The sequence below is a fragment of the Hypomesus transpacificus genome, chromosome 13, assembly GCF_021917145.1.
Source record: "Hypomesus transpacificus isolate Combined female chromosome 13, fHypTra1, whole genome shotgun sequence".
Taxonomy (NCBI): Eukaryota; Metazoa; Chordata; class Actinopteri; order Osmeriformes; family Osmeridae; genus Hypomesus; species Hypomesus transpacificus.
Genome location: NC_061072.1, coordinates 11,661,552 through 11,685,571, shown reverse-complemented (window position 1 = coordinate 11,685,571; position 24,020 = coordinate 11,661,552). Strand labels below are relative to the sequence as shown.

Genomic DNA, 24,020 nt, shown 5'->3' with positions numbered 1-24,020 from the left:
ATATAGTGACCGGAATCCACTCTACTGTGAGGCCCTCAGCATTTCAGATGAGTTGAGATTGCAGTCGGATTTCTCAGACAGGTGCTGTTGACAGGAAACCTGAAGGAAATGCAATTGCTTGTTTTTATGCATATACTGTACACCAGATACACATAACGCTCATCACAAAGCAAACAATCAAAATTTCCATTCAACCAATTGTCTGTAAGCAAAGTAATACAAAATCATGAAAGAGGTTGAAGTGAAAGTAATTGAAAAGGCCCAAAAACATGCCATTAACCTTCTATTTCCATCAATTAGGTATATTTTTCTGTTTCTTCAGGTGTGGTTTAAAGACAGTGGCTGTTGTTGTTAATACATGTGTCCAATAAACTGATCTCCATCTCCTTCCATGAGCAGTAAGAAAGGCATGATTGAATGAACCCTGGCGGAAGTGTTCCCCAAGCATGCACAGTCCAGCTGGCGTGGACGGCCTGTGTTTGTAGTAAATGAGATGGCCTCATTATTTCTCAAGAGGGATGGTGGTCTTTGTGCAACTCATGCATAAAAGCAACTCTGCAGAGGTTTGGAGTGTGCTACTCTGATCCATACTCAGCCCATGTTTACTACCAAGGCCCTCAGCCCAGCAGCCTGCTATAGAACTGGGGCTGGATGAAGAGGAAGAAGAAGACAAGAAGAGGAAGGCGGAAGATAATCAACATTCCTTTTCACCTCCTCCTCCTCTCTGGAAAACAACACCAATTTACCCTCCTAAATCGGATGGTAATCAGAGGACGAAAGGAGCTATAGAGTAGCCTAGACAACTAGCAAAAGACAGGCACTATATATCCTAACTTTACTTCCTAAATACCTCTTATTTTTCTCTGTGGTTTCTCAGTTCATTCACAAACATTGAGACAATAAATAAGCCTCTCAAGTGAACAAACTTGACCTAAAAACAATGTATTCAATAAAAAGAGTGGATGAGGTGCAGTTATCAGATGCTGTCTTTCAACAAGGATGGGGGAGGGGAGGGGGGTTGAGTTCAACGGCCTGTATTGCCTTCCCCTCGCCTGTTCTCCGGAAGCTGTCAAGTATGTGGGAGTTGTAGTGCCATTACATTGTAGAATTGTTTAGCCTCTCAAAGAAAAACGTTTTAGGATGGTATTACATATTTTATTAATCATAGAATACATTTTTAAATATTATTTGACATTACACAGTTGATGATTTGTGTTTTTGAGGGGCCAATCCAGTTTCAAAGTTTTTTAATAAACTTCAACTTCCAAACTGCCCTGTTTTTTGTACGCAAGCGCTGCGGACGTGATCAGATAGGGTGGAAATGACCGTGGATCGAGCGTATTCTCTGGCGGTAAAGGCATATTTTATAGACATGGAATATATTACCTCATAAATTTAGACGGAGGTTTACTCTGATCCTGATCTCTTATAAAAGTGATAAACTTTTTGCAAAACTCTTGGAACGTATTAAGTAGCCTATTATCAGCACGGTCATTTCAACGTCCGAAATCTACGGGGGTACCTAGTAAAAACAGGAGTACGATTTTTCCATCTGCAAAATGCCACGGAATAGTAAGGACTCTCTTATCCAGAAGATAGCCAGGCAAGCATATGTCACGTTTAAAAACTTTAACGCGTCCGCTATTGGGGACAACAAGATGCTTTTGGACGGTCAAGGTAATCTTGTCAGCCTCCTCACTGAAATCAGGGCTGCGGATCTAAACATTGCTCCTAGGCAATCGACAGACAGCAAACCGGACCGTACTCCGCTGGTCACGTACATGCATATCTGCGAGACTGACGCCTTCAGTATGGGGGTTTTTCTTCTGAAAAGCGGGGCGTCTATTCCGTTACACGACCACCCGGGGATGAACGGGATGTTAAAAGTTTTGTACGGTAAAGTCAGTATACGGTGTTTTGACAAGTTGGAGAAACCGCCAGACACAGAGAATGATACACAGTTCGACCCCCCTTTGCCTGCTTTCCAGAACGACTCTTTGAGGCGGTCGATCCTCCGGTCTACTGGTGAATACTCAGAAGACAGCGGTCCGTGTATCCTGACCCCTGAGCAGGACAACTTGCATCAGATAGACGCAGTGGAGGGACCTGCAGCCTTTCTTGATATTCTGGCACCACCTTACGACCCGGACGATGGGAGGGACTGCCATTACTACAAAGTGTTACAGACAGTTGTAGGTACAGACAAGAAGTTAGAACAACACGAAGAGGGGGAGGAGATGTGGTTACTTGAAATCCCACAACCCGAGGATTTCTGGTGTGGTGGTGAACCATACCCTGGCCCCGCGGTGTCTATCTAATCAGATGATATCACCTGGACGAAATTCCCGTTAGCGTTGACGGGACACAGAGTTAAATACACACGACTATATCTTCCTCAATTGAGTACGAGATAGAATGGCTAGGACGCGATTACGCATTGGAGACAATTTTACGCATCTTGACTTGATTCATAATTCCACGTTGTGCTTCACGCAGACATTCTTGTATAGTGTGAGGCGTAACACAAACTCGCTTAAATATTTACGTCAATGCCTGTTACTAAAATTCCTATATCTGCCTCATTTGAATATTGAATGTCTACTTATAAAGCTTTCTAAACATTAACAATGACCCAAAAGTGCACACTACCTATATACCATTGGCCTATATTGTGCTTAATTTATTTAAAACAAAACCATGTGTTATTCTATCCCAGGACATAGCCCCATAGATAAGGTTACTGTGTATTCCAGCCATGATGACTTTACAATGAAACTTATTGATTGAACAAATCTGAAGAACCATTGTGACAACATCACAGCTGCTTTTATCATTCATGTCTCTTGTTCAGTGTTTCTGAATGTATGTAAAGCAATAAAGCAGATGTGGTCTTTCATCTAAACAACTTGAAGCCTTCATCTTTATCTCTTCCTGTCAGGCAATACATTTGGGGTCAGTGTGGTCATCAAAAAACACAGAGACCGAGTATAAAGAGGAGATTACGTTATGAAAATTGATCACCCAACACAACTCAAAACCCAGAAAACATTATTTTACATTGTGTTTCATTGAAACAGATGAATAATTTGCAGCCATAAGCATCATTATGCTGAATGAATTATGTGGAATTGTACATGATTATCAGGCAAATAACTCAAGTTATAGTTCCAGTTGATCATAGTTGCCAGTGTCAGTAAAGCCTATGGCAAGTGGTGCAGTTGCAACAAAGAAGTCAAAGTGTTGAAAGAGATGGTGAAGTTGATGTGTTATGCCACTCAATACTCCTCAGTTCTATCTGGCTCTGATGTTCACTTAGCTACAAGACACACTATACAAAGATGTAAAGACAGAGGTTTCTCACGTTATCAGCTAACATGTATATATATCAATGAGACAGGTCCTTAATTTTTCTTTTTACATTTTTTGTGTGATGCAGTTGGTTCTTGCGGGTCTTTATATGGTAAATTATCCATGAGGGCGAACTTCCAGTTTAGTGCCTCTTCATAGAGCTTGATCTAAAGTAGTATCATCTGTATTTCTCACTTATGAAACGTGATGCTTGTATGTGATTAAAAGACTAAATAAACATTTTTGTATACACTTTGAACCAGAATTTAGGCTATTAGTGTCCTATTTGGATAGATCCCTGTTTGAAGCAAATGATAGATCTTTCCTCGTTCCCAATTTGTGATGTTTGTGTGAACCCACGAAAGTGAGTGGGTGAGTGCCCTTGTGAAGCTCTGACTCAGTTATGGCTGACTCTTCACGGGAATTACCCTTCGATGTGCTACTTTCCAACAATAACATTGTAATAATGTCATCCAATGCTTGTTTTATTTGTTTCTTTATTCGACACGTAATAACCTGAACATTTATATTAAGAGTTCCGTCATTAACATTTAATATGAGTCTGAAAACATTCACAAAACAAAACAAACGTCAATGTCAAGTTGGCATGAGTTTCTATTATTTACATTCTGCGTTTGTTTAGACGTAAACCACAGCTGCAACATGTTCGAGTTACACCACGCAAAGTGTACAAAAATATATATTTATATATATCCAAACTTTCATTTTAAATGACAAATGTACAGTTCAATTAAAGCGTATTTGTATCCCTGTCAATACCCAAAAGACATGTAAAACAAGGCACAAAAAGGAGGATACAATGAACAAGCATGTTAGAATGAACCGTCAAATAAATAAGTTAAAACATTACTCCAAATTTATTGCCAACATATTACTTTTTCCTATGCATTGTTATGCATAGGCCTATTTGGCGCGGCGCATCAGTAGACACACGTATGTACTTCCCTCTTTTCTTAAAATGAATGGCTACTTTAGACTTCGGTAGACAATGCAAACAAAGTCGTATCATTCATTTGCCATCATGAGAATGATCAGAGCACATTCGTGCGCAATTACGCACGGTATGAAATGTAAAGAATTCATTTCCATTAAATGAGGCTATGGCCGCGAAACATTGTCCCGTTCAATCATTTTGCAGCTTGGATTAATTTTTACCGTAGTCTCATAAATTCAACAATTTTAGAAAGATTACGGGTCGTATTGGCAAGAGAGAGACCAATGGCGACGAGTCTAAGAGCAAACTCCAGTCGTTGTGCTGCCGGACCGCTCAGAGTTCGTGCTATTTGAAGAAACGGATGATGACTTTCTCTCCTTCTGCCTGAGGTGAATTTTAGTGTGCCTCTTACGCTCGTCGCTCCTTGCAAATTTGCGGCCACAGAAATCACAGGCAAATGGCTTCTCGCCTGTGTGCGTGCGAATGTGGGTGGTCAGATGATCACTACGGCTGAAGTTCCTCATGCATATCCTACACTGGAAAGGTTTGTGTCCAGTGTGGATGCGGATATGTCTGGTCAGTTCGTCAGAGCGAGAGAAACGCCTATCGCAGCCCTCCGCCGGGCATGGATAGGGGCGTTCATGTACGGGGGTTTTGCTCGGTCGGTTGGGGTATTTTCTGGGTCGCAGTATTGGCCTCAGGGGCAGGTTCTGGGGACTGTAAGCCGTGGGCAGCCTAGGCCCATCAGTAGCCGGTCCACCGAGGGTGAAGTTCCTAATAGTGTTCAGAGGTGTCAGGGGCGGAGGTACTCTGAACGAGTCGAGGGGGCATGGGAACGGTTTGCGGTCAGGGATGCCCTGCATGTCTCTCTGACAAGTGGGTTGAAAGTAGCCGGAGTAGTCGGAGATGATCGGAAACATCCCAGAGTCTGTCGTTGGTTTAGGCGAGGAATATGATGGGGGTGGGTAGGAGATGGGGCAGGTGGAGGTGGACAGGAAGGCGGATGGGTCTTGGTAGACCTCCCCACATCCCGAGTAAGGGGGCGGGGGAGAATAGATGTGATGTTCCATGTCCGCCTGGTTCTGCGCCATAGTACAGCTCAGGGTGCTGGAGAAGTGGTTTGGGGAGACGGAAGAGGCCGGCGAGGAGGATGCTGAGGATGGCTGGGGCTGGGTCATCCCAAAGATGCCAGCACTGACGATATTTATAACGCTCTCCGGATTCCAATTTCCAGTGTACGGAGAGTCGATGGAGAACTTTCCCATGTAAGTGAATGTCTGGTTGCGGTGCGCAGCCGGTTGAGAGAAGCCACTGGAATACGACAGATCAAGGGACCGTTTCTCTGAACTCATATCTCCATTCATTAAACCATCTGAAAGATGAAAAGAAGAACCTCATTAGACAGTAGTCACCAAACAATAACGACACACACAAATCTGGAGTTTTCATAAGTTCCACTATGCACTGTATTTTTGGCTTGATCTAGTACGCGCAGCCCGCCCCCCGAGCCAAGTGACTAATTAGGCTAATTGTTTCTTCACTGAGACCTGCAGTACCTTAGTTTTAACACACTAAGCTACATTTTCAGATATATTCTGGCCAAAAAACTTTTCAGTGCCTGCCACCAACATGTGGAACTATGTCTGTATCTTCCTTCATTCAAACACTTGACAGATCATTTCAAACATTTGACCAAACATATAAAAATAAACAAACAGAAATGAACTTTCACCACTGACAAACGCAACTGTGTACAATTAAATAAAGTTCCCACTGATATCAAGAGTACAAGACAACAGCTTACCTGAGGCTCCGCTAAGTTGGTCGTAATGACCTCCCAAATCACCGTTAGGAAAGATTGCAACGGATGCAGGCAGGCCTGTGGCAATATCATCCACCGAGTAGATGCCTTCAGACACCGGGTGCACGAACCCACCGAGGCTCACAGGAATTTTCTCTAAGGTTTTGGCTGTCATGATCAAACTAAAGTATTATCGCTTTGCCTCCAGGATATAACTGACGGTAGAGCAGATTATGTCTGAGAATAAAAGATCTCAATGTCCTTGCTCTAACTGTAACATCTGATCAGCTACTAAGAAGTTGCTAATAGTATCTCATGTGCCTGGGACACCTAGAGAACCTTCAGAGCAGCTTTCCTGGCTGTTCCAGTGAATGACAGACCGTCAGACTACGGGGTAGCGGTAGTATGCATTTATCCGGAGCCATTCAATGTGCCACTACGTCATTGCCCATAAAAGGACTGTGTGTTAAAAAAAAAAGGCGCTGGGGCAGCCGATTGGCTCCAGGCTGTGTGACGACAACAAAGAACACTTGTCAATGGAGAACCCACAAGCAAAGTCTCCAGTAAAGATAGTAAAACATATTTATTTTCCACATCTTATAATTTAAACAATAGGTGGATGATAACCTAAATGAAGAAAAGTAGCCTGCAACATTTGTATTTTGTAATCAGTGACAAAACATCTACTGTGTAGGGTCATTTTATAAATGTTTTCCCCCGTGGCACATTAAACTTGAAGAGGAATTCCGGTTCTTCTGTTGGAACCATACATGGTTCCATCCGGGTAAATCAAACAACACCCCTACATGGGGTCTATTCCGGAATATAGGCATCGGAAACTGACGAGTCTTACCGAGCAGAAAGAAGCCGCTGAACTGCCATCGCTAACCACAATCAAATGAGACACCTTCACTGTATTGGACTTGGAAACTTTGTCAGTCTCATATGAATAATCTTTAGGAAAGAATATCACGTTTAGTTATGATCTATTTAAAGGCTGTAAATGGTGAAGGAAATAGGATGTGTACTATTTTAAAATGCCTTTTCTTCAAAAGCATGGCAGTTGATATAAACCAGGTCCAAAATTGGATAGCCTTTATATAGGCTAAGGCAATACGATTAGGCAATAGGGAGGCTAGCCTACTTGATCATTAGTTTATTAGCCAATTATTTGTCGGCAATATTTGGGTTCAAAACTGTTGCCCTCCGGTGGTGTTCTAAGGAACTGAATGCTTCTAGCCTATACAAGAGATTTTCATTAAAGCAGAGCTAGTCTATAACGTATTCAAATGTAGGCCTACGGTTCAGTTGACAAACATTTCCGTTATGAAGAGGCGATAAGGCGACACAATCCTTTTGTATGGTATTGACTCGGTATTTTGGTAAAGTCCCCACGTGGGTTGAGAAAGTTGACTGTCAAAAATAGCTCGGTGGGCGCGCGGGGAGTTTGGGTGGAATATAATTTCCAGACTTGTTTGTCGGCGTCGATCAAATAGGCTAATGTGAGATGCGTTGTAACCAATTGATGCTGAAACAGGCTAGCCTACACTAGGCCTATCAACTCTTGCAAGATGAATGCTGAAAAAAAAGTAGGCCTACCTACTGAAACTAACTGACTGTAAAATACATGGGCTAATCATAAAACTATGGGCCACAGTCAATAATCGCCCAGGCCTATTAGCCTAGGCTAGCCTATATTGCCTATAAAAAAAACAATGATCTAATTTTAGATGGATCGTCGTTTGAAAACGCTAGGAGTATCATAATCACTCTTATCATAAATCAGGTTAAAGTCAATAAAAGGTGTCAATGCAAACTCAATTAATTTAAAAGGCGCCAATTTGCTGCGTGCACTGCCGTGCCTTTCGCTTTTCGTAGCCACGTCTGTCAGGTTCGTAGTGATTATTCTAATGGGAGATGACTGTGAATAAAAGGTACCGCATTATCATCCCCTAAATTAGCTTGTACTTTGTTGTTTTCAAGCTGTTGGCAAAGGTGAAAAAACATCCGGATAACTGCTTGTACTGCTAAAACAGCTTATACCCATGCCTATAAGGGGGAGTGAACCACGGAAACGTGCATGAGTTGCCTGATAGGTGAGTGTGCAATATCTAACAAGTGAGACTGCAGACTGCATTGCGGGCAGTAGGCTATAGACTTTGCCCTGCAACTGATTTTACTTTCTGTGTTCGAAATCTTAATGTAAACATTTTAATTGACTGTTGGACTGACATTAACACATACGCACCTCCATCTGGTTTTTACGCAACTAGCCTACCCGTTCCTACACATTTTTGACCAAAAGTTTGGCCTGTTTGTATACATGATGCTGCATGGTATTTAATATATTCTTAATTCTTTAATGTAAAACCCATAATTTAATCCCTGCAAAAACATTACAATTGTATTTATCCGTCTCTACAAGTAGCCTATGCTCTTTACAGTACGTGCGTGGGCTATATGTTTCAATGTGTGCGTTAAAATACATCCTGTGGACTACCTATCCAAACACCCAAGATGTGTTTATGTTCGAGTCTATTCCACAATTAAGCTATATTTAGCTCATAATGTACTTTAATACTTTCAAACTTTTGATCCAGACAATACATTCTTGTTCATAGCTTTCACCTCTACTTCAGTTTGGTCACTATGACACTATGAATGTTGCCACTGTCCTACACTTGACTATCACAATTCACTGTATGAAACATCAAAGATGAGCGATGTCAGATAGCGGTCCAACATTCGTGACCCTCTCTCAGAAAAGAACTGGAAGAAGGCGATATTTCAGAGGTAGTGAAAAGGATGTGTAGACCACCAACAACAGACAAATGCCTCTTTATAAAGCAGCTCTGTACCTATACTTTCCTGTCGAATTTATACAGTGATTTATAAACACTCAAAAGTATAATTAGCCTATAGCGTTATTATTTACACCAAATCCCTAACCCTTCTGTCAGTCTCAATTAATGAATTAAATGAATGAACGAATAATTTAACTGTCAAATGTTTAGCCCTACAGCACACTGAGAGCTAAACCACAGCTCATCTCGCCTGACCTCACTTCACCCACCTTCATCACAAACAACACGACGCCTTAGTTTTGTTCCACAGTGAGTGTCACACTACCATAAATACACTCATTAGACCATGCAGTTACACTGCTATTGACATCCTCACATGTGGTAAACTGCGCAATTATATGTTACATAGGAAATTCATTAGTTTTTATCTCCGACCTATCAATGATCATCTTCATTCTCGCGCGAGGCTGCAGGTCAGGGTTACCGTTTTCATTCCAGGGATGTTTACAGATCATATTCAGTATAACTATCCGACAGAAGAAATGATGTCGACAGAATTGTAACTTGTATAATGCAGTTCTGCAGATCAAGTCAGATGTGCTTGACTACTCGACTGCCGCGTGACAACCCGCGAGACACACAACTTTTACATCTTCCGTCTGTTTCAAGATGGTTACGCGCAGGAGGGCCTTTGCTGCCGAGCCTGTCAGGTTGACGACATTTTTACCGCTAATGGCCGCCTCGTGAATAAATATGTGGAGCCGTTTATTTGACAGAATGGTGACAGAGAAGCGGTAGCCATGCTGATAGCGGCGTTAATGGGAGAAGCCCTTTAAACATTGTCTCAGTGCCTGTACGTCCACAATGAGACCACAGGTAATGAAGCTGCCCATTTTTACAAGCCACATTAATTGTTTTCACTGGCCGTAGATCACCTGAAAGCTCTTCGAGAAGACGTCCTGACAGCAGCGGAATTTGTTCTTAGTTAAAATGCTAATTTCCCTTCGCCCTCCTATTTCACTTTTTGAGGGAGATCTAATTCTCCATTGATGAGTGATCTGGATATTGTCTGATAAGGTGGAGACTTGTAGGCATATATGCTGTAGAAGGATACAGCCTGTGTCAGGACTCAGATATTCAGATATATGATTTGACATTTTCATTTTTAGAATCCTCCATTGAGAACTGGTTTCTAAATTGGGTGTCAAGAATATGACCTGGTTTATGTGCTCACCACGCCCAAAACTCCACCAGACCATTAGAACTGACTTGAGGTATGATGTTTAGTTGATGTTGGCTGCGAGACATAACATAACATGAGAGCATGGCGGATATAGTTCTATCTCTAGTCCACACTCAGTGCCTCACTCAAACAATGGTTTGTACAATTAGGCCTACAGGAAAGGTCATTCATATAGCATATTTAGAGCAGTTTGAGCAGTATACCATTAAAGCCTATATTATATCACAGCTTGTTCAAAGAGAGACAGACTCAGTAGCCTATCAGTAACACAAAAGCTCTAAAGTTCTGCCTCAGAACAGAGAAAACCTTCAAGTGCCGTTAGTTTAATTTGAATGTTTCGCATTTTCAGGCATTCTCGTGTCCTCCTCCGCAGATGAAATGAGGAAGCTGCTTTTACATCTTCAGATGGTTCTTGTTTTCTGTTGTTCTGCCCACACACTCAAAAATGTTTGCACACTGTACCGTGCCCAAGTGGCCCTTTCCTCGTGGGAGAATGGGCCCTGTCCTGATCTCAATGCCCGCTTGAGAAGGGGGGTTTGGGGTAAATGGGAGGGGAGGGGAGAGGGGGGGCAAAGCTTGCTGGGAATGATGGCCGAATGCACGCTACTCCCACTCGCCAACGGCCTCTCAGTGTAGCATCTTTCAGCGCATGTGGTCCGTGTCATCCGGGACTAAACCGAAAGGGACACACGGTACTCTCTTAACTGATCTAGTACCTCCTGGGTTCTGTTTCCTTTGCAGCTCTGTGCACAAGTTTTCATAGTTGTTTTTTGAGACCAATGGCTGTTAAAGCTAATCAAAGTTTGTACATCCATCATTGATCCTAGAATAGCTCGTCAAAGTCAAACTATTAAAGATTAAAAAAATGAATCAGAGAGAAACAGGAGAATTGGTGTCATGTGAGATAATTCTGTCACTGTGTACATTAGCAGGGTTTGGTCAAATTGCCTTCTTATAGGCTCTAGCTGTGAGGTCATTTGGACAATATCTTCACATAGTGTCTATGGTCAGCCAGGTCAGGTCAGCCGTGGAGGACAAAGCTAAGAGCCATGCTGTCATCGTCCACCCACCACCTCAGTCCTGCCCGGGCCCTCTGACACCCCCCAACCTGCCCGTCTCCCTGGGGGATGACTCTCTAAGACAGCACGTGGGAGACTTGCTGCATGGAACCGAAATTCTTTCTTTTTGTTTGCGTGGGAGGTTGTTTTTCTTGGTAATTTGGTGTAGGTGTTTCTTTTTTCTAGTGATGCTGACCATCAAAGCTCAGATTAATTTGGAGGAGGGGAAATGTATGAAGTGAGATGTGTCCCTAAATAGAAAGGCTGTATTCGGGATTACACTGATTCAAGATCCCATTGTAATGATCTGAGAATTAAATTAATCTGCTTTTAGATGCAGTAAAGAATTTTGGCAGTTACTATTACAATAGTTGGTAGTTTATTTGAAATGAATAATTCTATGCTTCTAACATTTAATACTATTTAACATTATATAAAATATATTTATTTCAGTCCTCCGTATTTACATAAATCAGTAAAATAACAGATGTAATAATGTGAAATTGTATATAATTTAAATATATAATGTTAGACAAAGTTTAAAGTAAGTGTAGGTAATTGTATGAGTGTTGTCTTGCATACAAATTTCAGGGTTAGCATAAACCTTGTTAAAAACATTACAGGGTAGTAATATCTAAGTTTATATAGTTGAACACTTATACATAATAAATCTCATGTTTACCTTTCCACTCTAAAAAGTGTAAAATCTGCAATCAGAAAATATACTTTTTTCTGAATAATATTTTCAACAGTAAAACACTCTCACCAGGAAAAGCCTTTTTGTGCTGGTGGTAAAATTCCCCCTCATCAAGTACTCAGTCCACCCACCACCTTAGTGTTACCACAGAAAGCACATAGTCAAAGTCCCCCATAAAATCCTATGGAAAACTCTAGATGAACAGTAGTTGGTGTAGCAGGTGCTGGTTCCGTACTCACATTATCATGCTGACTGGTGCAGATTGCCGTTCTGAGAGGCTCCATCATGTGAGTGGGTTTATCCAGTACCGTAGTGAGCCTCCAGTAGCAGTCAGTGAAACATCTAGTCAGTTAGTTAGCCAGACAGTCAGTTTACCAACCAGCTAGGCAGCTAGCCAGTTCCACTACCAGAGAGATACTCCTGGGAAGCCTCTTCCTACTACTGATCCAATATCTCTCTGCAAAGTGATAATCTATATTCCACAGCTTTCTATCCATTTAGGGGGTTGCATTTGGAATTTGGTGTAGGGGGGAGGTGTGTGTGTGCGTTTGTGTGTAGGGGGTGAGTGACAATGCAGGGGCACAATAACTTCCAAACAAGAGAATGGAGTGGGTTATCGTCCGCTGTGCTTCTTGACATTGAAAATGTCATGGTAATCAGGGTCGAGCAACACCCTAAGGAAGCAGTGTGTCTGTGTGTGTGTGTGCCAGCTGATGTGTGTGTACATATGTACACATGTGTATACATGTAGCTGACATGCCCACCGCTACTCAAATAACCACTGTAGCTCCTACAGATTTCATTCACTCTTACCTTCAAACTACATCCGACAAGGGGACTACCAAAAGCAGCAACACATTTTGTATGCAACTACAGAGTACAAGTCATATATTTCAAGATATTTTTGTACTTCTCAGACCGTGGTCTAGATCAGGCTCTCTGGGTCAGAACAGATAGCTTGTTTCTCATTAAATATAACCAAACCCTGCCCAACCAAACTGAGCTTCACCTTTGACACCTGACTCCTCTGGCACCATCATCAGAAGCCATTATCACTAATGCCCTGGAAAAGTCACGGACAAGTCCCCTATCCGAACCCCCCATCATTTAATCGCTAGTCTGCGTCATTATTAGAGCTTCATTAATAATCGTTCTCAGGATGGCGATGGAAGCTCTGATGATCTTCGGCCTGGAGCAGAGGGGTGGGAGGGAATTATCAAGGGGGGGTTGGTGGCAAGGGAGAAAACTCAAAATGGAGGAAAAGGGGAGGGAGGGAGATTGAGAGAATGACAGTTACAGAGTGGAGGATACTGAGACAATCAAATTGAATAGAGGCAGACCCAAGAAGAGAGAGAGAGATGTGGATCTCTTACTAGGAAAGAACATTGAGATATCCCTAACCCCCCATCCTCCCTCCCTCCCCCTTTCAAAGCAGGACTAAGCTGACCTGACGCACACACGCTGCAGAGAAGACAAAGACAAACAGAGTCATGCATAAAGAGATAGAGACATTAAGCAAATGGCATCATTAAAGCGTTTAATCTTCACCTGCATAGAGTTCAGAGTTATGGTGCATCAGCATTGTCTCGTTGGCTCTCCCCGGACGTGGTCATGTGTCAGAGCTGGGTAACAAATGAGGGGCCTTAATCGCTCTTTAATTTACTACCAGCCGTCCAGGAAGCAGGGGAACTGGTTAGAAGCTTCACCACGCCGCTACCCCTGTCAAAGTTTACCCATTAAGTTCAGAATCAATCACTCGCTACGTTTGGTCAGTAATGAATGGGTGCCTATCAGCCCCATTAGATCTTTATGAAGCAAGTGCTCGGAAATATTAAACCTTGCCACAGGCTGACCTCTCAGTGCTAATGTGCATAGACTGGTAAATGGAAGAAATGCAGTGGGGTGATGAGAAACAGGTGTATTGGGGTAATGTACATTGTTTGACGTTGAACCATTCGCAGAACACTGGCTCACACTCGGCCTCGGAGACAGAGGGAAGCTTCAGCTCTTTAAAACGCTTTTAAATTCTAGAAGGCTAATGAAGAGTTCTGTCTTGTTGTTTAACCCAGGGTTTGTGTTCTGCAGGACCAAGGACAGGGGACTTTGTTGATGGTAGGGAATCCTGCCAGGAGAAGAGGGAGAGAAAGGATGGTGTACAGAGGACACCAGAGCAAGCTGGAGCGTCAACAACATGGGGATCCAGGGGAGAGGGTCCTAAAGCCCTGCATAGGAAGTCATGACCACATGTGGCAAGGGGGGGTGGGGGGGGGGATGGTCTGCTTCTGTAGCCCTCTCCGACACTCACCTCAATGATGATTAATTACTGAAGAAGATAGAAGGGAGGGCGAGGGGCGAGGAGAGGGTGAGAGATGGGTGAGAGAGTGAGAAGGTGAAAGAGGAGAGGGGGTGTCACGGAATAGCCCACGCCCTGTAATGGAGATGCACGCTGCAGAGCCACATCTGTGGATGATTCGTGAATGTCGGGAGGGGTAGCAAAGCATACACATTTTATTTTCAGGGAGACACATAAACTGGTAATTGTACATTTTATTCATTAAGTGTTGAGCAATAACCAATTAGTAACCAACTGTTTGTCACTTTTTTCTCCTGCTGCTCTGCCACTCCTTTGTTGCACCTGGAATTACAGAAACCGGTCAGGCCTGTGCCATTGGGTTTTAAAGAGGGTTCCTGAGGGGGGTCAGCAAGTATGGTAGAGTTGGAGGTGTATTTCTGGTCGATATCAATAATGACATTATAATAACCTTTTTCCATATGTACTTGCCCATAAATGTGTTTTACTATGTTTTGTTATGGAATTGTAAATGTTGGGCATTATTGGGAACTGGATGTTAATGTCCTGTGGATTCATTGATAGAGTGAGTGTGTTGAGTTTGTGACTGGGTAGGAAGAAGGGGGGCAGCGTGTGAATAGTCTCCAGCATGAGCGGGTGGGTGGATGTCAGAGGAAGATGGATGACCCTAGTGACGGTCTGACGGTCAGGAGTCCTGTCTGTAACAACAGAAAACAACAGAGAGGAGGAGAGAATACATATGTGTGCATGTGTGTGTTTACCACACTCAGGAAGTTTAGATAGATTGACAGTCTCCCACTCGACAGCTAATCCAGTGAGGGTACACTTCTGATATAACATAACAAAATCAAATCTTTTCAGTTTTCCTTTTGTTTTGTTTCTTGTCTTTAGATACCTTTCTCACCTAGTGGAGAAGAGGAGTGGTCTTAGCTTCTGGGAGAGGTCTGGACATTCTGACAGTTACAAATGAAACTGGGTTTCATGATTTCCCTGGGAGTTCTAGATGCAGATCATGATGAGAAATGTAGCTCATTGGTGTCTGGCTTCATTTAGAAAGAGATGGATCACAAGTCCTGTACAAGGCTGAGACGCGTAGACCTGACAATTACATCAGAGCTAATATCAACAAAGCACTCTCCTCTCCCCTCCTCTCCCCCCCTCGTCTCCTCTATTTCTTTCCTCTCCTCTCCCCTTCTCTTGGCGCTGGTGCCCCAGTGTGTTGTGGGTCATAACTCGTAGGCAGAAAACACCATTAAGACAGCTCAGATGAGATCATTAGTGTGAGATCTTCCCATATTAAGCAGGAGGAATGCCTCTCTCCCTTGTTTGCTGTAATTCTATAAAGCTGTTATTGCTTTCACTCTCTTCTTGTTCTGTAATGATACTAATAATGCCCCAAGTTTATTTTTAAATGAGTGAGTTTGGGGTCGGGTAGTGAAGATTACGTTTGTTTTTATTCGGGATACGGTTACTGCAGCCTCAAACCTCGGTTGACCTATCAGTCCACAGATAGAAACGGAGGAGGTGATGACAGTTCTCTTCCTGTCGTTTTCCCTGTCTGCTTTCTATTTCAGGGCCGTGTGGTTTACACAATAGAGGGCGGTCATTTTGGTGCAATTACAACCTAATGGTATTGTAATGAGGATCCTCATAGCAGTTGGGACTAGAAATGTCGTGGGTAATATCACATTGAATTGAATTGATGTATCCAATATCTATTATTTTCTATTTTTTGCAGACGTTGGTTTTTGTTCATGTTGACGGTTTTCCTAGGTGAGAACAACAGGCAATAAGCTTTCTACTTTGGTCTGAGCATTTGTCATTGTTTTTCATGGTTCTAAACCACCTCTGCTGCACCAAGGCTAAGTGATGGCCTATAGATGCACCCATACCAAAAGCAGTTTTTTCCTAACCCCAAATGGAGATACAGTAACAAAGGGCATACAAAGGGCATACAAAGGGCAACGTCTGTAACCCATTTAGATGGTCTTGGTAAATGAGGCCTGCGTCTCTTCACATGGTTAGATCTCCACCTCTCACTGTACTGTTAATGCAGCCATGAGTGTGTCATCATCTCTGTCTGCCAGTCACTTTGCATATTACAGCACCTCACCAAACACTGGCCAGCAGCATTATCTAGAGTGATCTAATAGCCAGCAGGAAGTGAATTGCGCAGTGGAAACAGTGCATGGAACCATTATGTAAGCAGAACAAAGTATGCTTTTATGCGACGTTTTCTGAAGCAGGGACTGATCCCAGTTGACTTGCAGGCTAAACCACATCTGTCATTAGACCAATGGACTAGTCAAAGTAGGCAATGTTTGGGCTCACAAGTTTGAATCTTCTAACCATCTTGTCTACCTTTTTCACACCCTCTCTTTTTGGCCCAGTCATCTCCATTTCACGATATTCTACTTCATCATCCACTTACATCTTCCTGTTCTCTGAATGAGTCGGCTGCAGCAGAAAACTCCAGACAGGGCGATTATGTCTGACGCATTGTCACCGCCATGTTGTCTTGTCTAGTGATACAGAGACAGGCCTCAGATGGACGGCCAGTGTGTTGGGAGGATACTCTGACAGCTTCTATTCTCAGTCTGCCTCCCTACGTTTCCTGTCTGTCTCTGCAGGCCTTCCGCAGCCCTGCATAGGCCACAGGTTAATGATCAACCACAAGCAGGAACTGACGTAGTGCTTACACAGAGGAACGGTCTACACTTCCCCCCCACCCCTCCTCAATCCCTCCCTCCCTACACACCCCCTCATCAGTCTCTCCTGACGGGCTATAGCACTTAGCCATACATGTTCTCAGCTTGTAACGCGCCTTGTCCTATTAGCTCCCAGGGTGCTCAGTCTTCCTGGCTGAAGGCAGGGAGACAGGGCTGACGAGCTGACTGCTTTCTGGCCCACGGCCTCCCTAGCTTCTGCCAACCTTATTTATTACAAGTCTATTTGTTGCTGCTTGAGGACAAATATTGAAAACAGCTAAATTAAATAAGCTTGTCTAGCTTTTTTGTGTGCATACTAAAATTGCTTTATTGTTTCCTGCCGGATATCTAGGATGGTCCTATGGACAGGAACACTGGTAGTAGGAGAAGCTCAGCACGACCATGATGGAGCTGCTCTTGATTGGCTGACAAGGTGCCCTATGGTCCCACCCCTTCCAAGCCTTAGCTGACTAATCATCAACTCAGCATCTCAGAGAGGGACAGGAAGTGTCCAACTGGGTCTGTGGACCTCTGCTTGAGGGCCCCAGGTCTGTCCACCATTGTCTAGCCAGCTCCCCTGGCCTAGCCCAGGTCTGACGGTATTGTCCCGCTGTGCTGTGAAGCACCGTGGGATGAGAATCTGCTGATGGAGACAGGAGGAAGAGTGCTCGGTGTGTTCTGGTGAAGGGGATGGAGGGATGTATAGAGAGATACATGCTGGTTTGGGATAGAGAGCTATTGTGTCAGTATGCTGTTACAGGGGTAATCACCCTGTTGAAACAGAGGAACAGGAAGTTCTTGATATGGACTTAAGAGTTTTCATATATTTTTAGTCTAGAGCTACATTTATGACAGTGGCTACGGTGTCTCCAGTGTATGATTATTCAGTACTGCTTTTGTCGGTTTTAAATGACAGTATGTCCCCCATTTACATGAAAAACACCATAAACGCCAAACCTAGAATAGAAGGGCAAGCACCTTTCACTACTGTTTGAGGGGTTTTACCTGCCTATTTACAGCGTTGCATTTTTAGGGGATTTCTAATTATTTTCACTAGACAATTAAGGTGTTCTGGCCATTTCTGGAGCTTCATGGGAGAAACAGATGAAGCTGCAATCACTGTTGTTGGAAGTTGGAACTGCAGGTATTGATCAGGGATAAGTTATGAGGTAAAGATATTGATCCAGTCACCCAGTTCAAGACAAAGGGACCTCCGGGGTATTGATCTGGACTGGGTGCACCTGGGTGGGGAACCACAGTTTGCCGTGACGCTCCACAAACCATTCACATACCCACCAAAACACTTTAAAACCTACCATGAAACAGCAGGGAAATAAAAGTAGGGATACATAACTCTTTTGGACTTATAGGAAACTTTTTGTGGGAAAAAAAGAGGAATAGAGAGAGACTCAAAATTTAGTTTATCTTTATCATTTTAATATTATACGTAGAAAAGTGATGGCGTGCCAATTGCAAAGCACCGAATCAAATAATTCATCCAGCCTCCAGCCTACTACAGCCTCTGTGGCCATGCAACTGATGAATTGAGAAGTATGAGGAGGCAATGAAATAAATCTGACAGCACCAGTAGAGAAATTGAATGCTCTGTCACACCATTAGAGGGGAATGTATTGTCATATTGGATAAATGTGTCAAGGCAATAATCAAATTGAACGGAAAATGGAATTATTGCAATTGTGACTATTGCAACATCCATAACGAGGCTGGAGTATGGGAGAGATAGAGACAATGTGTCTCCAACTTATCTCTGATATTATGAGATGAGACACAGGTTCATATTTTACACAGACTCTCCATGTCAAATAATTGAGCTCTGTCCCATTTGCTGTTGAAATGCGTGGATAAATACTGCCTTCTGCAAAACTGGCAGCCTCAGTTCAGATGATGAACAACCTCAAACATCTATGAGGTGAAGAGTGAGGTTAACTTTCACATCTATAAAGGTAATGAGAGGGAACAGATTGAGGGTTTGAAGAATAATTCACTCACTAATTTGAATATAGGAAGAGGGAGATGTGATTGTGTCTATCCTCATCATCTGTTTGATCCAATATCTAAATAGATGGATCACACATCAAGTCTTAAACTCTACAGCACCCTCTTCAAGGAACAGACAGCACCGGAATAATACCAAGTTAGGGCGCGGGATCCTTTATGATTTTTTAATATGGCTTATTGCTCCTTTCCAACCATTCATCAAAACATGACAAATTCATTTGATATTTGATATTGCCTAGATGTTATGTAAACTTCACTTGGGGAAACTTGCACTGGTTCTCAGATGAGCTGAAATCCAACCCCTGCTCCTTTCTTTGTCTAATTGAGGCATCAAGAGGAAAATTAAACAATAGCACGTGTAATTACATATCCAGCATACCCCGCTGTGAGAGGAGCCAATAATGATGTTTTGCCGCGTGCTTGTGAGTTTCAATCCCCACCAATTAAAAACTGCTAAAGAGCAAGCAGGCAGATGGATCAGGTTCTTTTATGTAAATACTGTGGATTTTATCTCCTGTTCTCCTGTGACAGAAAATCCAATAAATGTTATAATTCTCTCTCTCCTAAATGATGAAACGCAGGTGCTGGGTGATTTACCTCTTTATTTGACAGGATGAGGTTTCTAAAGGAGGAAAGCTGCTCTTGTTGTGTTCTCCTAAGAAGCAAGTTGGTACACTATGCAGTTTACCAGGTGGGCTCATAAGAAGTTTCACATGTGCTGTTCTTCTTCAAACAGGCCAGACTGACAGCTGTGAGAGAGGAATTATTACAATAAATTAACTGCATGAACTTTGATCATTTCCATGTTCAGTCCTTGCCACTCGGCTTACAGTACAATAGTCTTGTGTTCAACCGCAGTCTGTTCAACTGAATGGCATTCAATTAAATGGATATTAGCTACCAGCGGTTAGCACTCTCTAATTCACTCCCACTCTGTTGTAAAAGCATTAGCGACTTTTAGACCTTTTTTTAAACAGCAGAAAGCTGGTAATGTCTCTCTCCACCCACTCTTTAGCAACTAAATGAAAGACTTTGGTGGCTAAATTCCCCTTCAGAGTCTCCCACTCCTTTGTAACATCATTAGGTAGACTTAGGGGCAGGTATTGTTTCCAATCAATTTTATTCAGAAGATATATGAGCGCACAAGCATCATTATGAGGGAGATAATGGAATTTAGGCAAGGTGTTTGTGTATGTGAGAGTTGGGGATCTCATCATCATCTTCAGACCTTATTAAGATGAACTTGCATCCATCACTTCATCTTCAGTGATCGATCGGCTTTGCTCTGGCAGATAAAGAGATGGTTACACCCTGTCCTAAAGGTTAAAGGTCAGTCATTAATCACCCATGGATGTCAGTGTGATTATCAGGGTCCACCCATTCAGTATAATCACTGTCTCTTTTTAATAAGATACCTTTGGCCCATGTTGCAGTCACGGTAGTTTTGTAACAAAAATTGAAACAAATTCTCTTATCCCCAGTTTTAGAGATTAGGCACCACCCTTACAGGCTTCAAAGTCTGTTGACACTCAAACTTAGATCCATATTCACTGTCCCGTTGGTTTTGGTTTGAGTGTGTTTCACTTACATTTTTTGATGATGAATCAGTGGTAAGGTGGGAGAAGACAGGTAGGATGGGGGGTGGGGTCATTTCACCCATCATATGCCCCTCTGAAATACAAATACACTGGCCCACACACACTTCTCTCTTTCTCTCTCTTTCTCTCTCGCTCTCTCGCTCACTCCATCTCTCTCTGCCCTCCTTTTGTTCACTCTCTCTCTCCCTCACTCTCTCTTTCTCTCTGTCCTTTTCTCTATTCCTCTCTGGGCCTGAGAGGGTTGTTTTGACAGAGATGCTTGTCTCTTTGCTCTACCACTTTAAAGCTCTACTTTAGAGTTCTTTCCCCTGGAACAGATTTCATGTTCCAACTGAGGGGGGCTGTCGTTGTTTTGGTGTGTGGGGCTGCATCAAATACCCTTTTTGCTCTGTTAAATTGCTGCACTAGTCCACACTTGACTGGTGGGGATCTCATTCTATTTTGACTGTAACTGTTAGCTGCTCCTGGCATTCTCTAATCCCTGCTCTCCTCTCTGTCCCCCCCCCACACATTCCCTGTGGTGTGGGGGGTTTGAGCTGTCAGGACCTGCTTGGTCGTCGGTCTGCCAACGCTGAACCAGGTCGTCACCCGGAATCCAGTCTCCATGACGGCCAACAGCGAGTTTCCCGGTCCCATCCAACGTCTATAAAGCCGAACAATGGATTTTGGTGTTTCAAAACCCATTGACACTGTATGACTATGTTTAGCTTGTGTTCTGCTCCTCTCTCTTACCAACCGTCTCTGGAGGAGGGGATCCCTCTCTGAATTGCTCCTCCCAAGGTTTCTTCCATTTTTTCTCCCGGTGGGAGTTTTTCTGGGAGTTTTTCCTTGTCTTCCTTGAGGGTTTAGGTTGGTTGAGGGGCAGTTCTATGGGCGCATGTGAAGCCCTCTGTGACATGCTTGCGTGTGAAAAGGGCTATACAAATAAATTTGATTTGATTTGATTTGATTTACCACTTAGTCCTTCTGTTTATGCGTCATTGGTAAATGCTAGCTAAAATCCCCACCGTGCATCCTTCTGCCATCTCATCTTTTGTTTTGGATATTACTTATGACTCAGTATTGGGATACAATTGGGAGAATTGAGGCACAAACAAACTACGAAAGTAAGCGTAGTAATTGCTGCAGTAAAAGAGATTGATTATAGTAATGTTCCCCATGCCATATTGTATTTACCAGGAAACAGTTGATGGTTCGTTCTATTGTTGTTTCCATTAAGGACTATAGCTAAGTCTTACCTTTTGGCTGGGACAAGAGCAGTGTTTCTTGCACAGTTTTTGCTGGAATGTTATCTACTGACTCCTTTATAGATTAACAATACTGGGCATGGAGAGGAAGGTTCCTGAATCAATGGTAGAGGTGGGCTGATAATGCCATACAAACAATTTATAAAGCTATTTTAAGAAATGCTAATATTAAGCTTTACACCATAATAAACCAGTTGAGTTTTCATCATCACTAAGCTCATAGTATTGTTACAAACCACAATGAATGCGGTACCATTTATTATCTTATACACCAATACCGCCTCAAAAGCTTATAATCGCGTGGGCTGCGAAATACACAACAGTGGGCCAATCACATAGTCAGTAAACCCACACAGGATAAGAACTGTATTACAGTATGTGACACTTCGAAGTCACCTCTTTGGAAACAAATAAACACAAATCATCATTGTTACATCTGTCATGAGTAAATATGTACGCATTAAAGATGACAGGGAGAAGGGTCTGTTCCTCATCAGTGATCAGTCAAGTCCTGTATGGTAGAATGTCAGACTGACAACCACTCAGAATGAGAACCTGGCCTAGAGAGGGGGGTTTCCTTCTTTCACCCACCACTGTCTGTTTGTGTGTGACATGTGTTTGTGTGCGTGCGCGTGTGTGTGTGTGTGTATGTATCTGTCTGTCTGTCTCATAGATGCATAGCAAGGTCTTCCTGTCTGTCTGCCTGTTTGTCCGCCTGCTTGGCATTTAGGATCTTATGAGTGGGCAGGGAAGATGATGTGTGCATATTGATGAGGTTTTGGATGTATATTTAGGACTGTACTCAGTGTGAATGTTAGGCATACACAATTCACAGCTCCTCCTACTTTCAGTACAGAAAGCAAATGTTATCATATGCAACACATGAGTCACTTGCTAGTGGTGGTTGTTGTGCATTATTGGTTTAGGGCTGCCCCATTGGCCTTGCCATGATACATGTTTATAGTGTACTGTATATATAGTACAGAGTTACATAAATACATTAAACAAAATGATCTAGAGACAGTCTAGGAAATACATCATTTTAAAGAATGGAAACAAAAAGGAGGCAGGCAGGAGATAATTGGAATTTATGATAATGCCTATTCAGCTGATTATATAGACATAGAAAATAACCACTCCGTCAGTTTAAAAAGATGCATGAGTGATTGAATTAGAACAGAATATCTTATTACTCATTATTATTTACATATTTCCCCATCATCAGATCAGTCAGTAGAGTTATGGTTGCAATAATACCTCAATACCTCATACTTGATGAATCCCCTCTCTCTCTCTCTCTCTCTCTCTCTCTCTCTCTCTCTCTCTCTCTCTCTCTCTCTCTCTCTCTCTCTCTCTCTCTGTCTCTCTGTCTCTCTGTCTCTCTGTCTCTCTGTCTCTCTGTCTCTCTGTCTCTCTGTCTCTCTCTCTGTTTCTCTCTCTGTCTCTCTCTCTCTCTGTCTGACTCTCTCTCTGTTTCTCTCTCTGTCTCTCTCTCTCTCTCTTTCTTGCTCTGTGTTTCTCTCTGTCAGTTTCTCTCTTCCTCTCTGGGCCTGAGAGGGTTGTTTTCACAGAGATGCTCGTCTCTTTGCTCTTCTGTTTCAGCCTTCTTAGCTAAAATCACCACAGTGCATCCCCATGCCATGTCATCTTTTCGTTCGAATTGTTGCTTTTTAGGTATGGATTAATATAACTTAAAACTCATGATAGTAATAAAGACATGAAGAAATTGACATCTCCGTCATTTTAGTAAAAAGATGCATGAGAGATCCGCTAGAATATCTTACTACTCATATTTCTTTATATCTTTCCCCATCATCAGCTCAGTCAGTAGAGTTATGGTTGCAATAATACCTCAATACCTAAGACTTTGTAAATGCTCTCTCTCTCTCTCTCTCTCTCTCTCTCTCTCTCTCTCTCTCTCTCTCTCTCTCTCTCTCTCTCTCTCTCGCTCTCTCTCTCTCTCGCTCTCTTTCTCTTACGCTCTCTCAGTGTACACCATTTGTTATTTAATTTAGGACCATCTTCTCATTTAGTTTTTATAGCATTATCTTTAATTTGATGATTAATTTGATTATAAAACAAATCATTCTTCTAAGTCAGAATTATAGTTTGATCGAACTTAGAGTTTCCCTCTCTTTGGGTTTAATTTTTCATTTACGTAATTTCTGAAGGGAAAAAAGGCCATGTCATGATCTCAGCGATAGGCGGACTAATAGCAGTTTTGACAGTGG

The 24,020-nt window shown here is 42.6% G+C and overlaps 2 protein-coding genes across 3 annotated transcripts; one reads left to right on the top strand and one right to left on the bottom strand.

Annotated features, from left to right (window-relative positions):
- Positions 1 to 1,283: 1,283 nt before the first annotated feature.
- Positions 1,284 to 2,427, top strand: adoa (2-aminoethanethiol (cysteamine) dioxygenase a). The gene has a single exon (XM_047032562.1). It carries the CDS (start codon positions 1,560 to 1,562, stop codon positions 2,316 to 2,318), a length of 759 nt encoding a protein of 252 aa, XP_046888518.1. The 5' UTR covers positions 1,284 to 1,559; the 3' UTR covers positions 2,319 to 2,427.
- Positions 2,428 to 4,084: 1,657 nt separating this feature from the next.
- egr2b (early growth response 2b) lies at positions 4,085 to 12,394 on the bottom strand. 2 transcript variants are annotated; one of them, XM_047032561.1, is made up of 3 exons: positions 12,146 to 12,394; positions 6,108 to 11,916; positions 4,085 to 5,675 (listed from the first exon to the last, which is right to left on the bottom strand). In XM_047032561.1, the coding sequence occupies exons 2-3, from the start codon at positions 6,277 to 6,279 to the stop codon at positions 4,600 to 4,602; spliced, it is 1,248 nt and encodes a 415-aa protein (XP_046888517.1). In that variant the 5' UTR covers positions 6,280 to 11,916; positions 12,146 to 12,394; the 3' UTR covers positions 4,085 to 4,599. The 2 variants fall into 2 exon arrangements, with proteins under 2 accessions (XP_046888517.1, XP_046888516.1); XM_047032560.1 differs by having other exon boundaries at positions 6,108 to 12,394.
- Between the last annotated feature and the right edge of the window lie 11,626 nt (positions 12,395 to 24,020).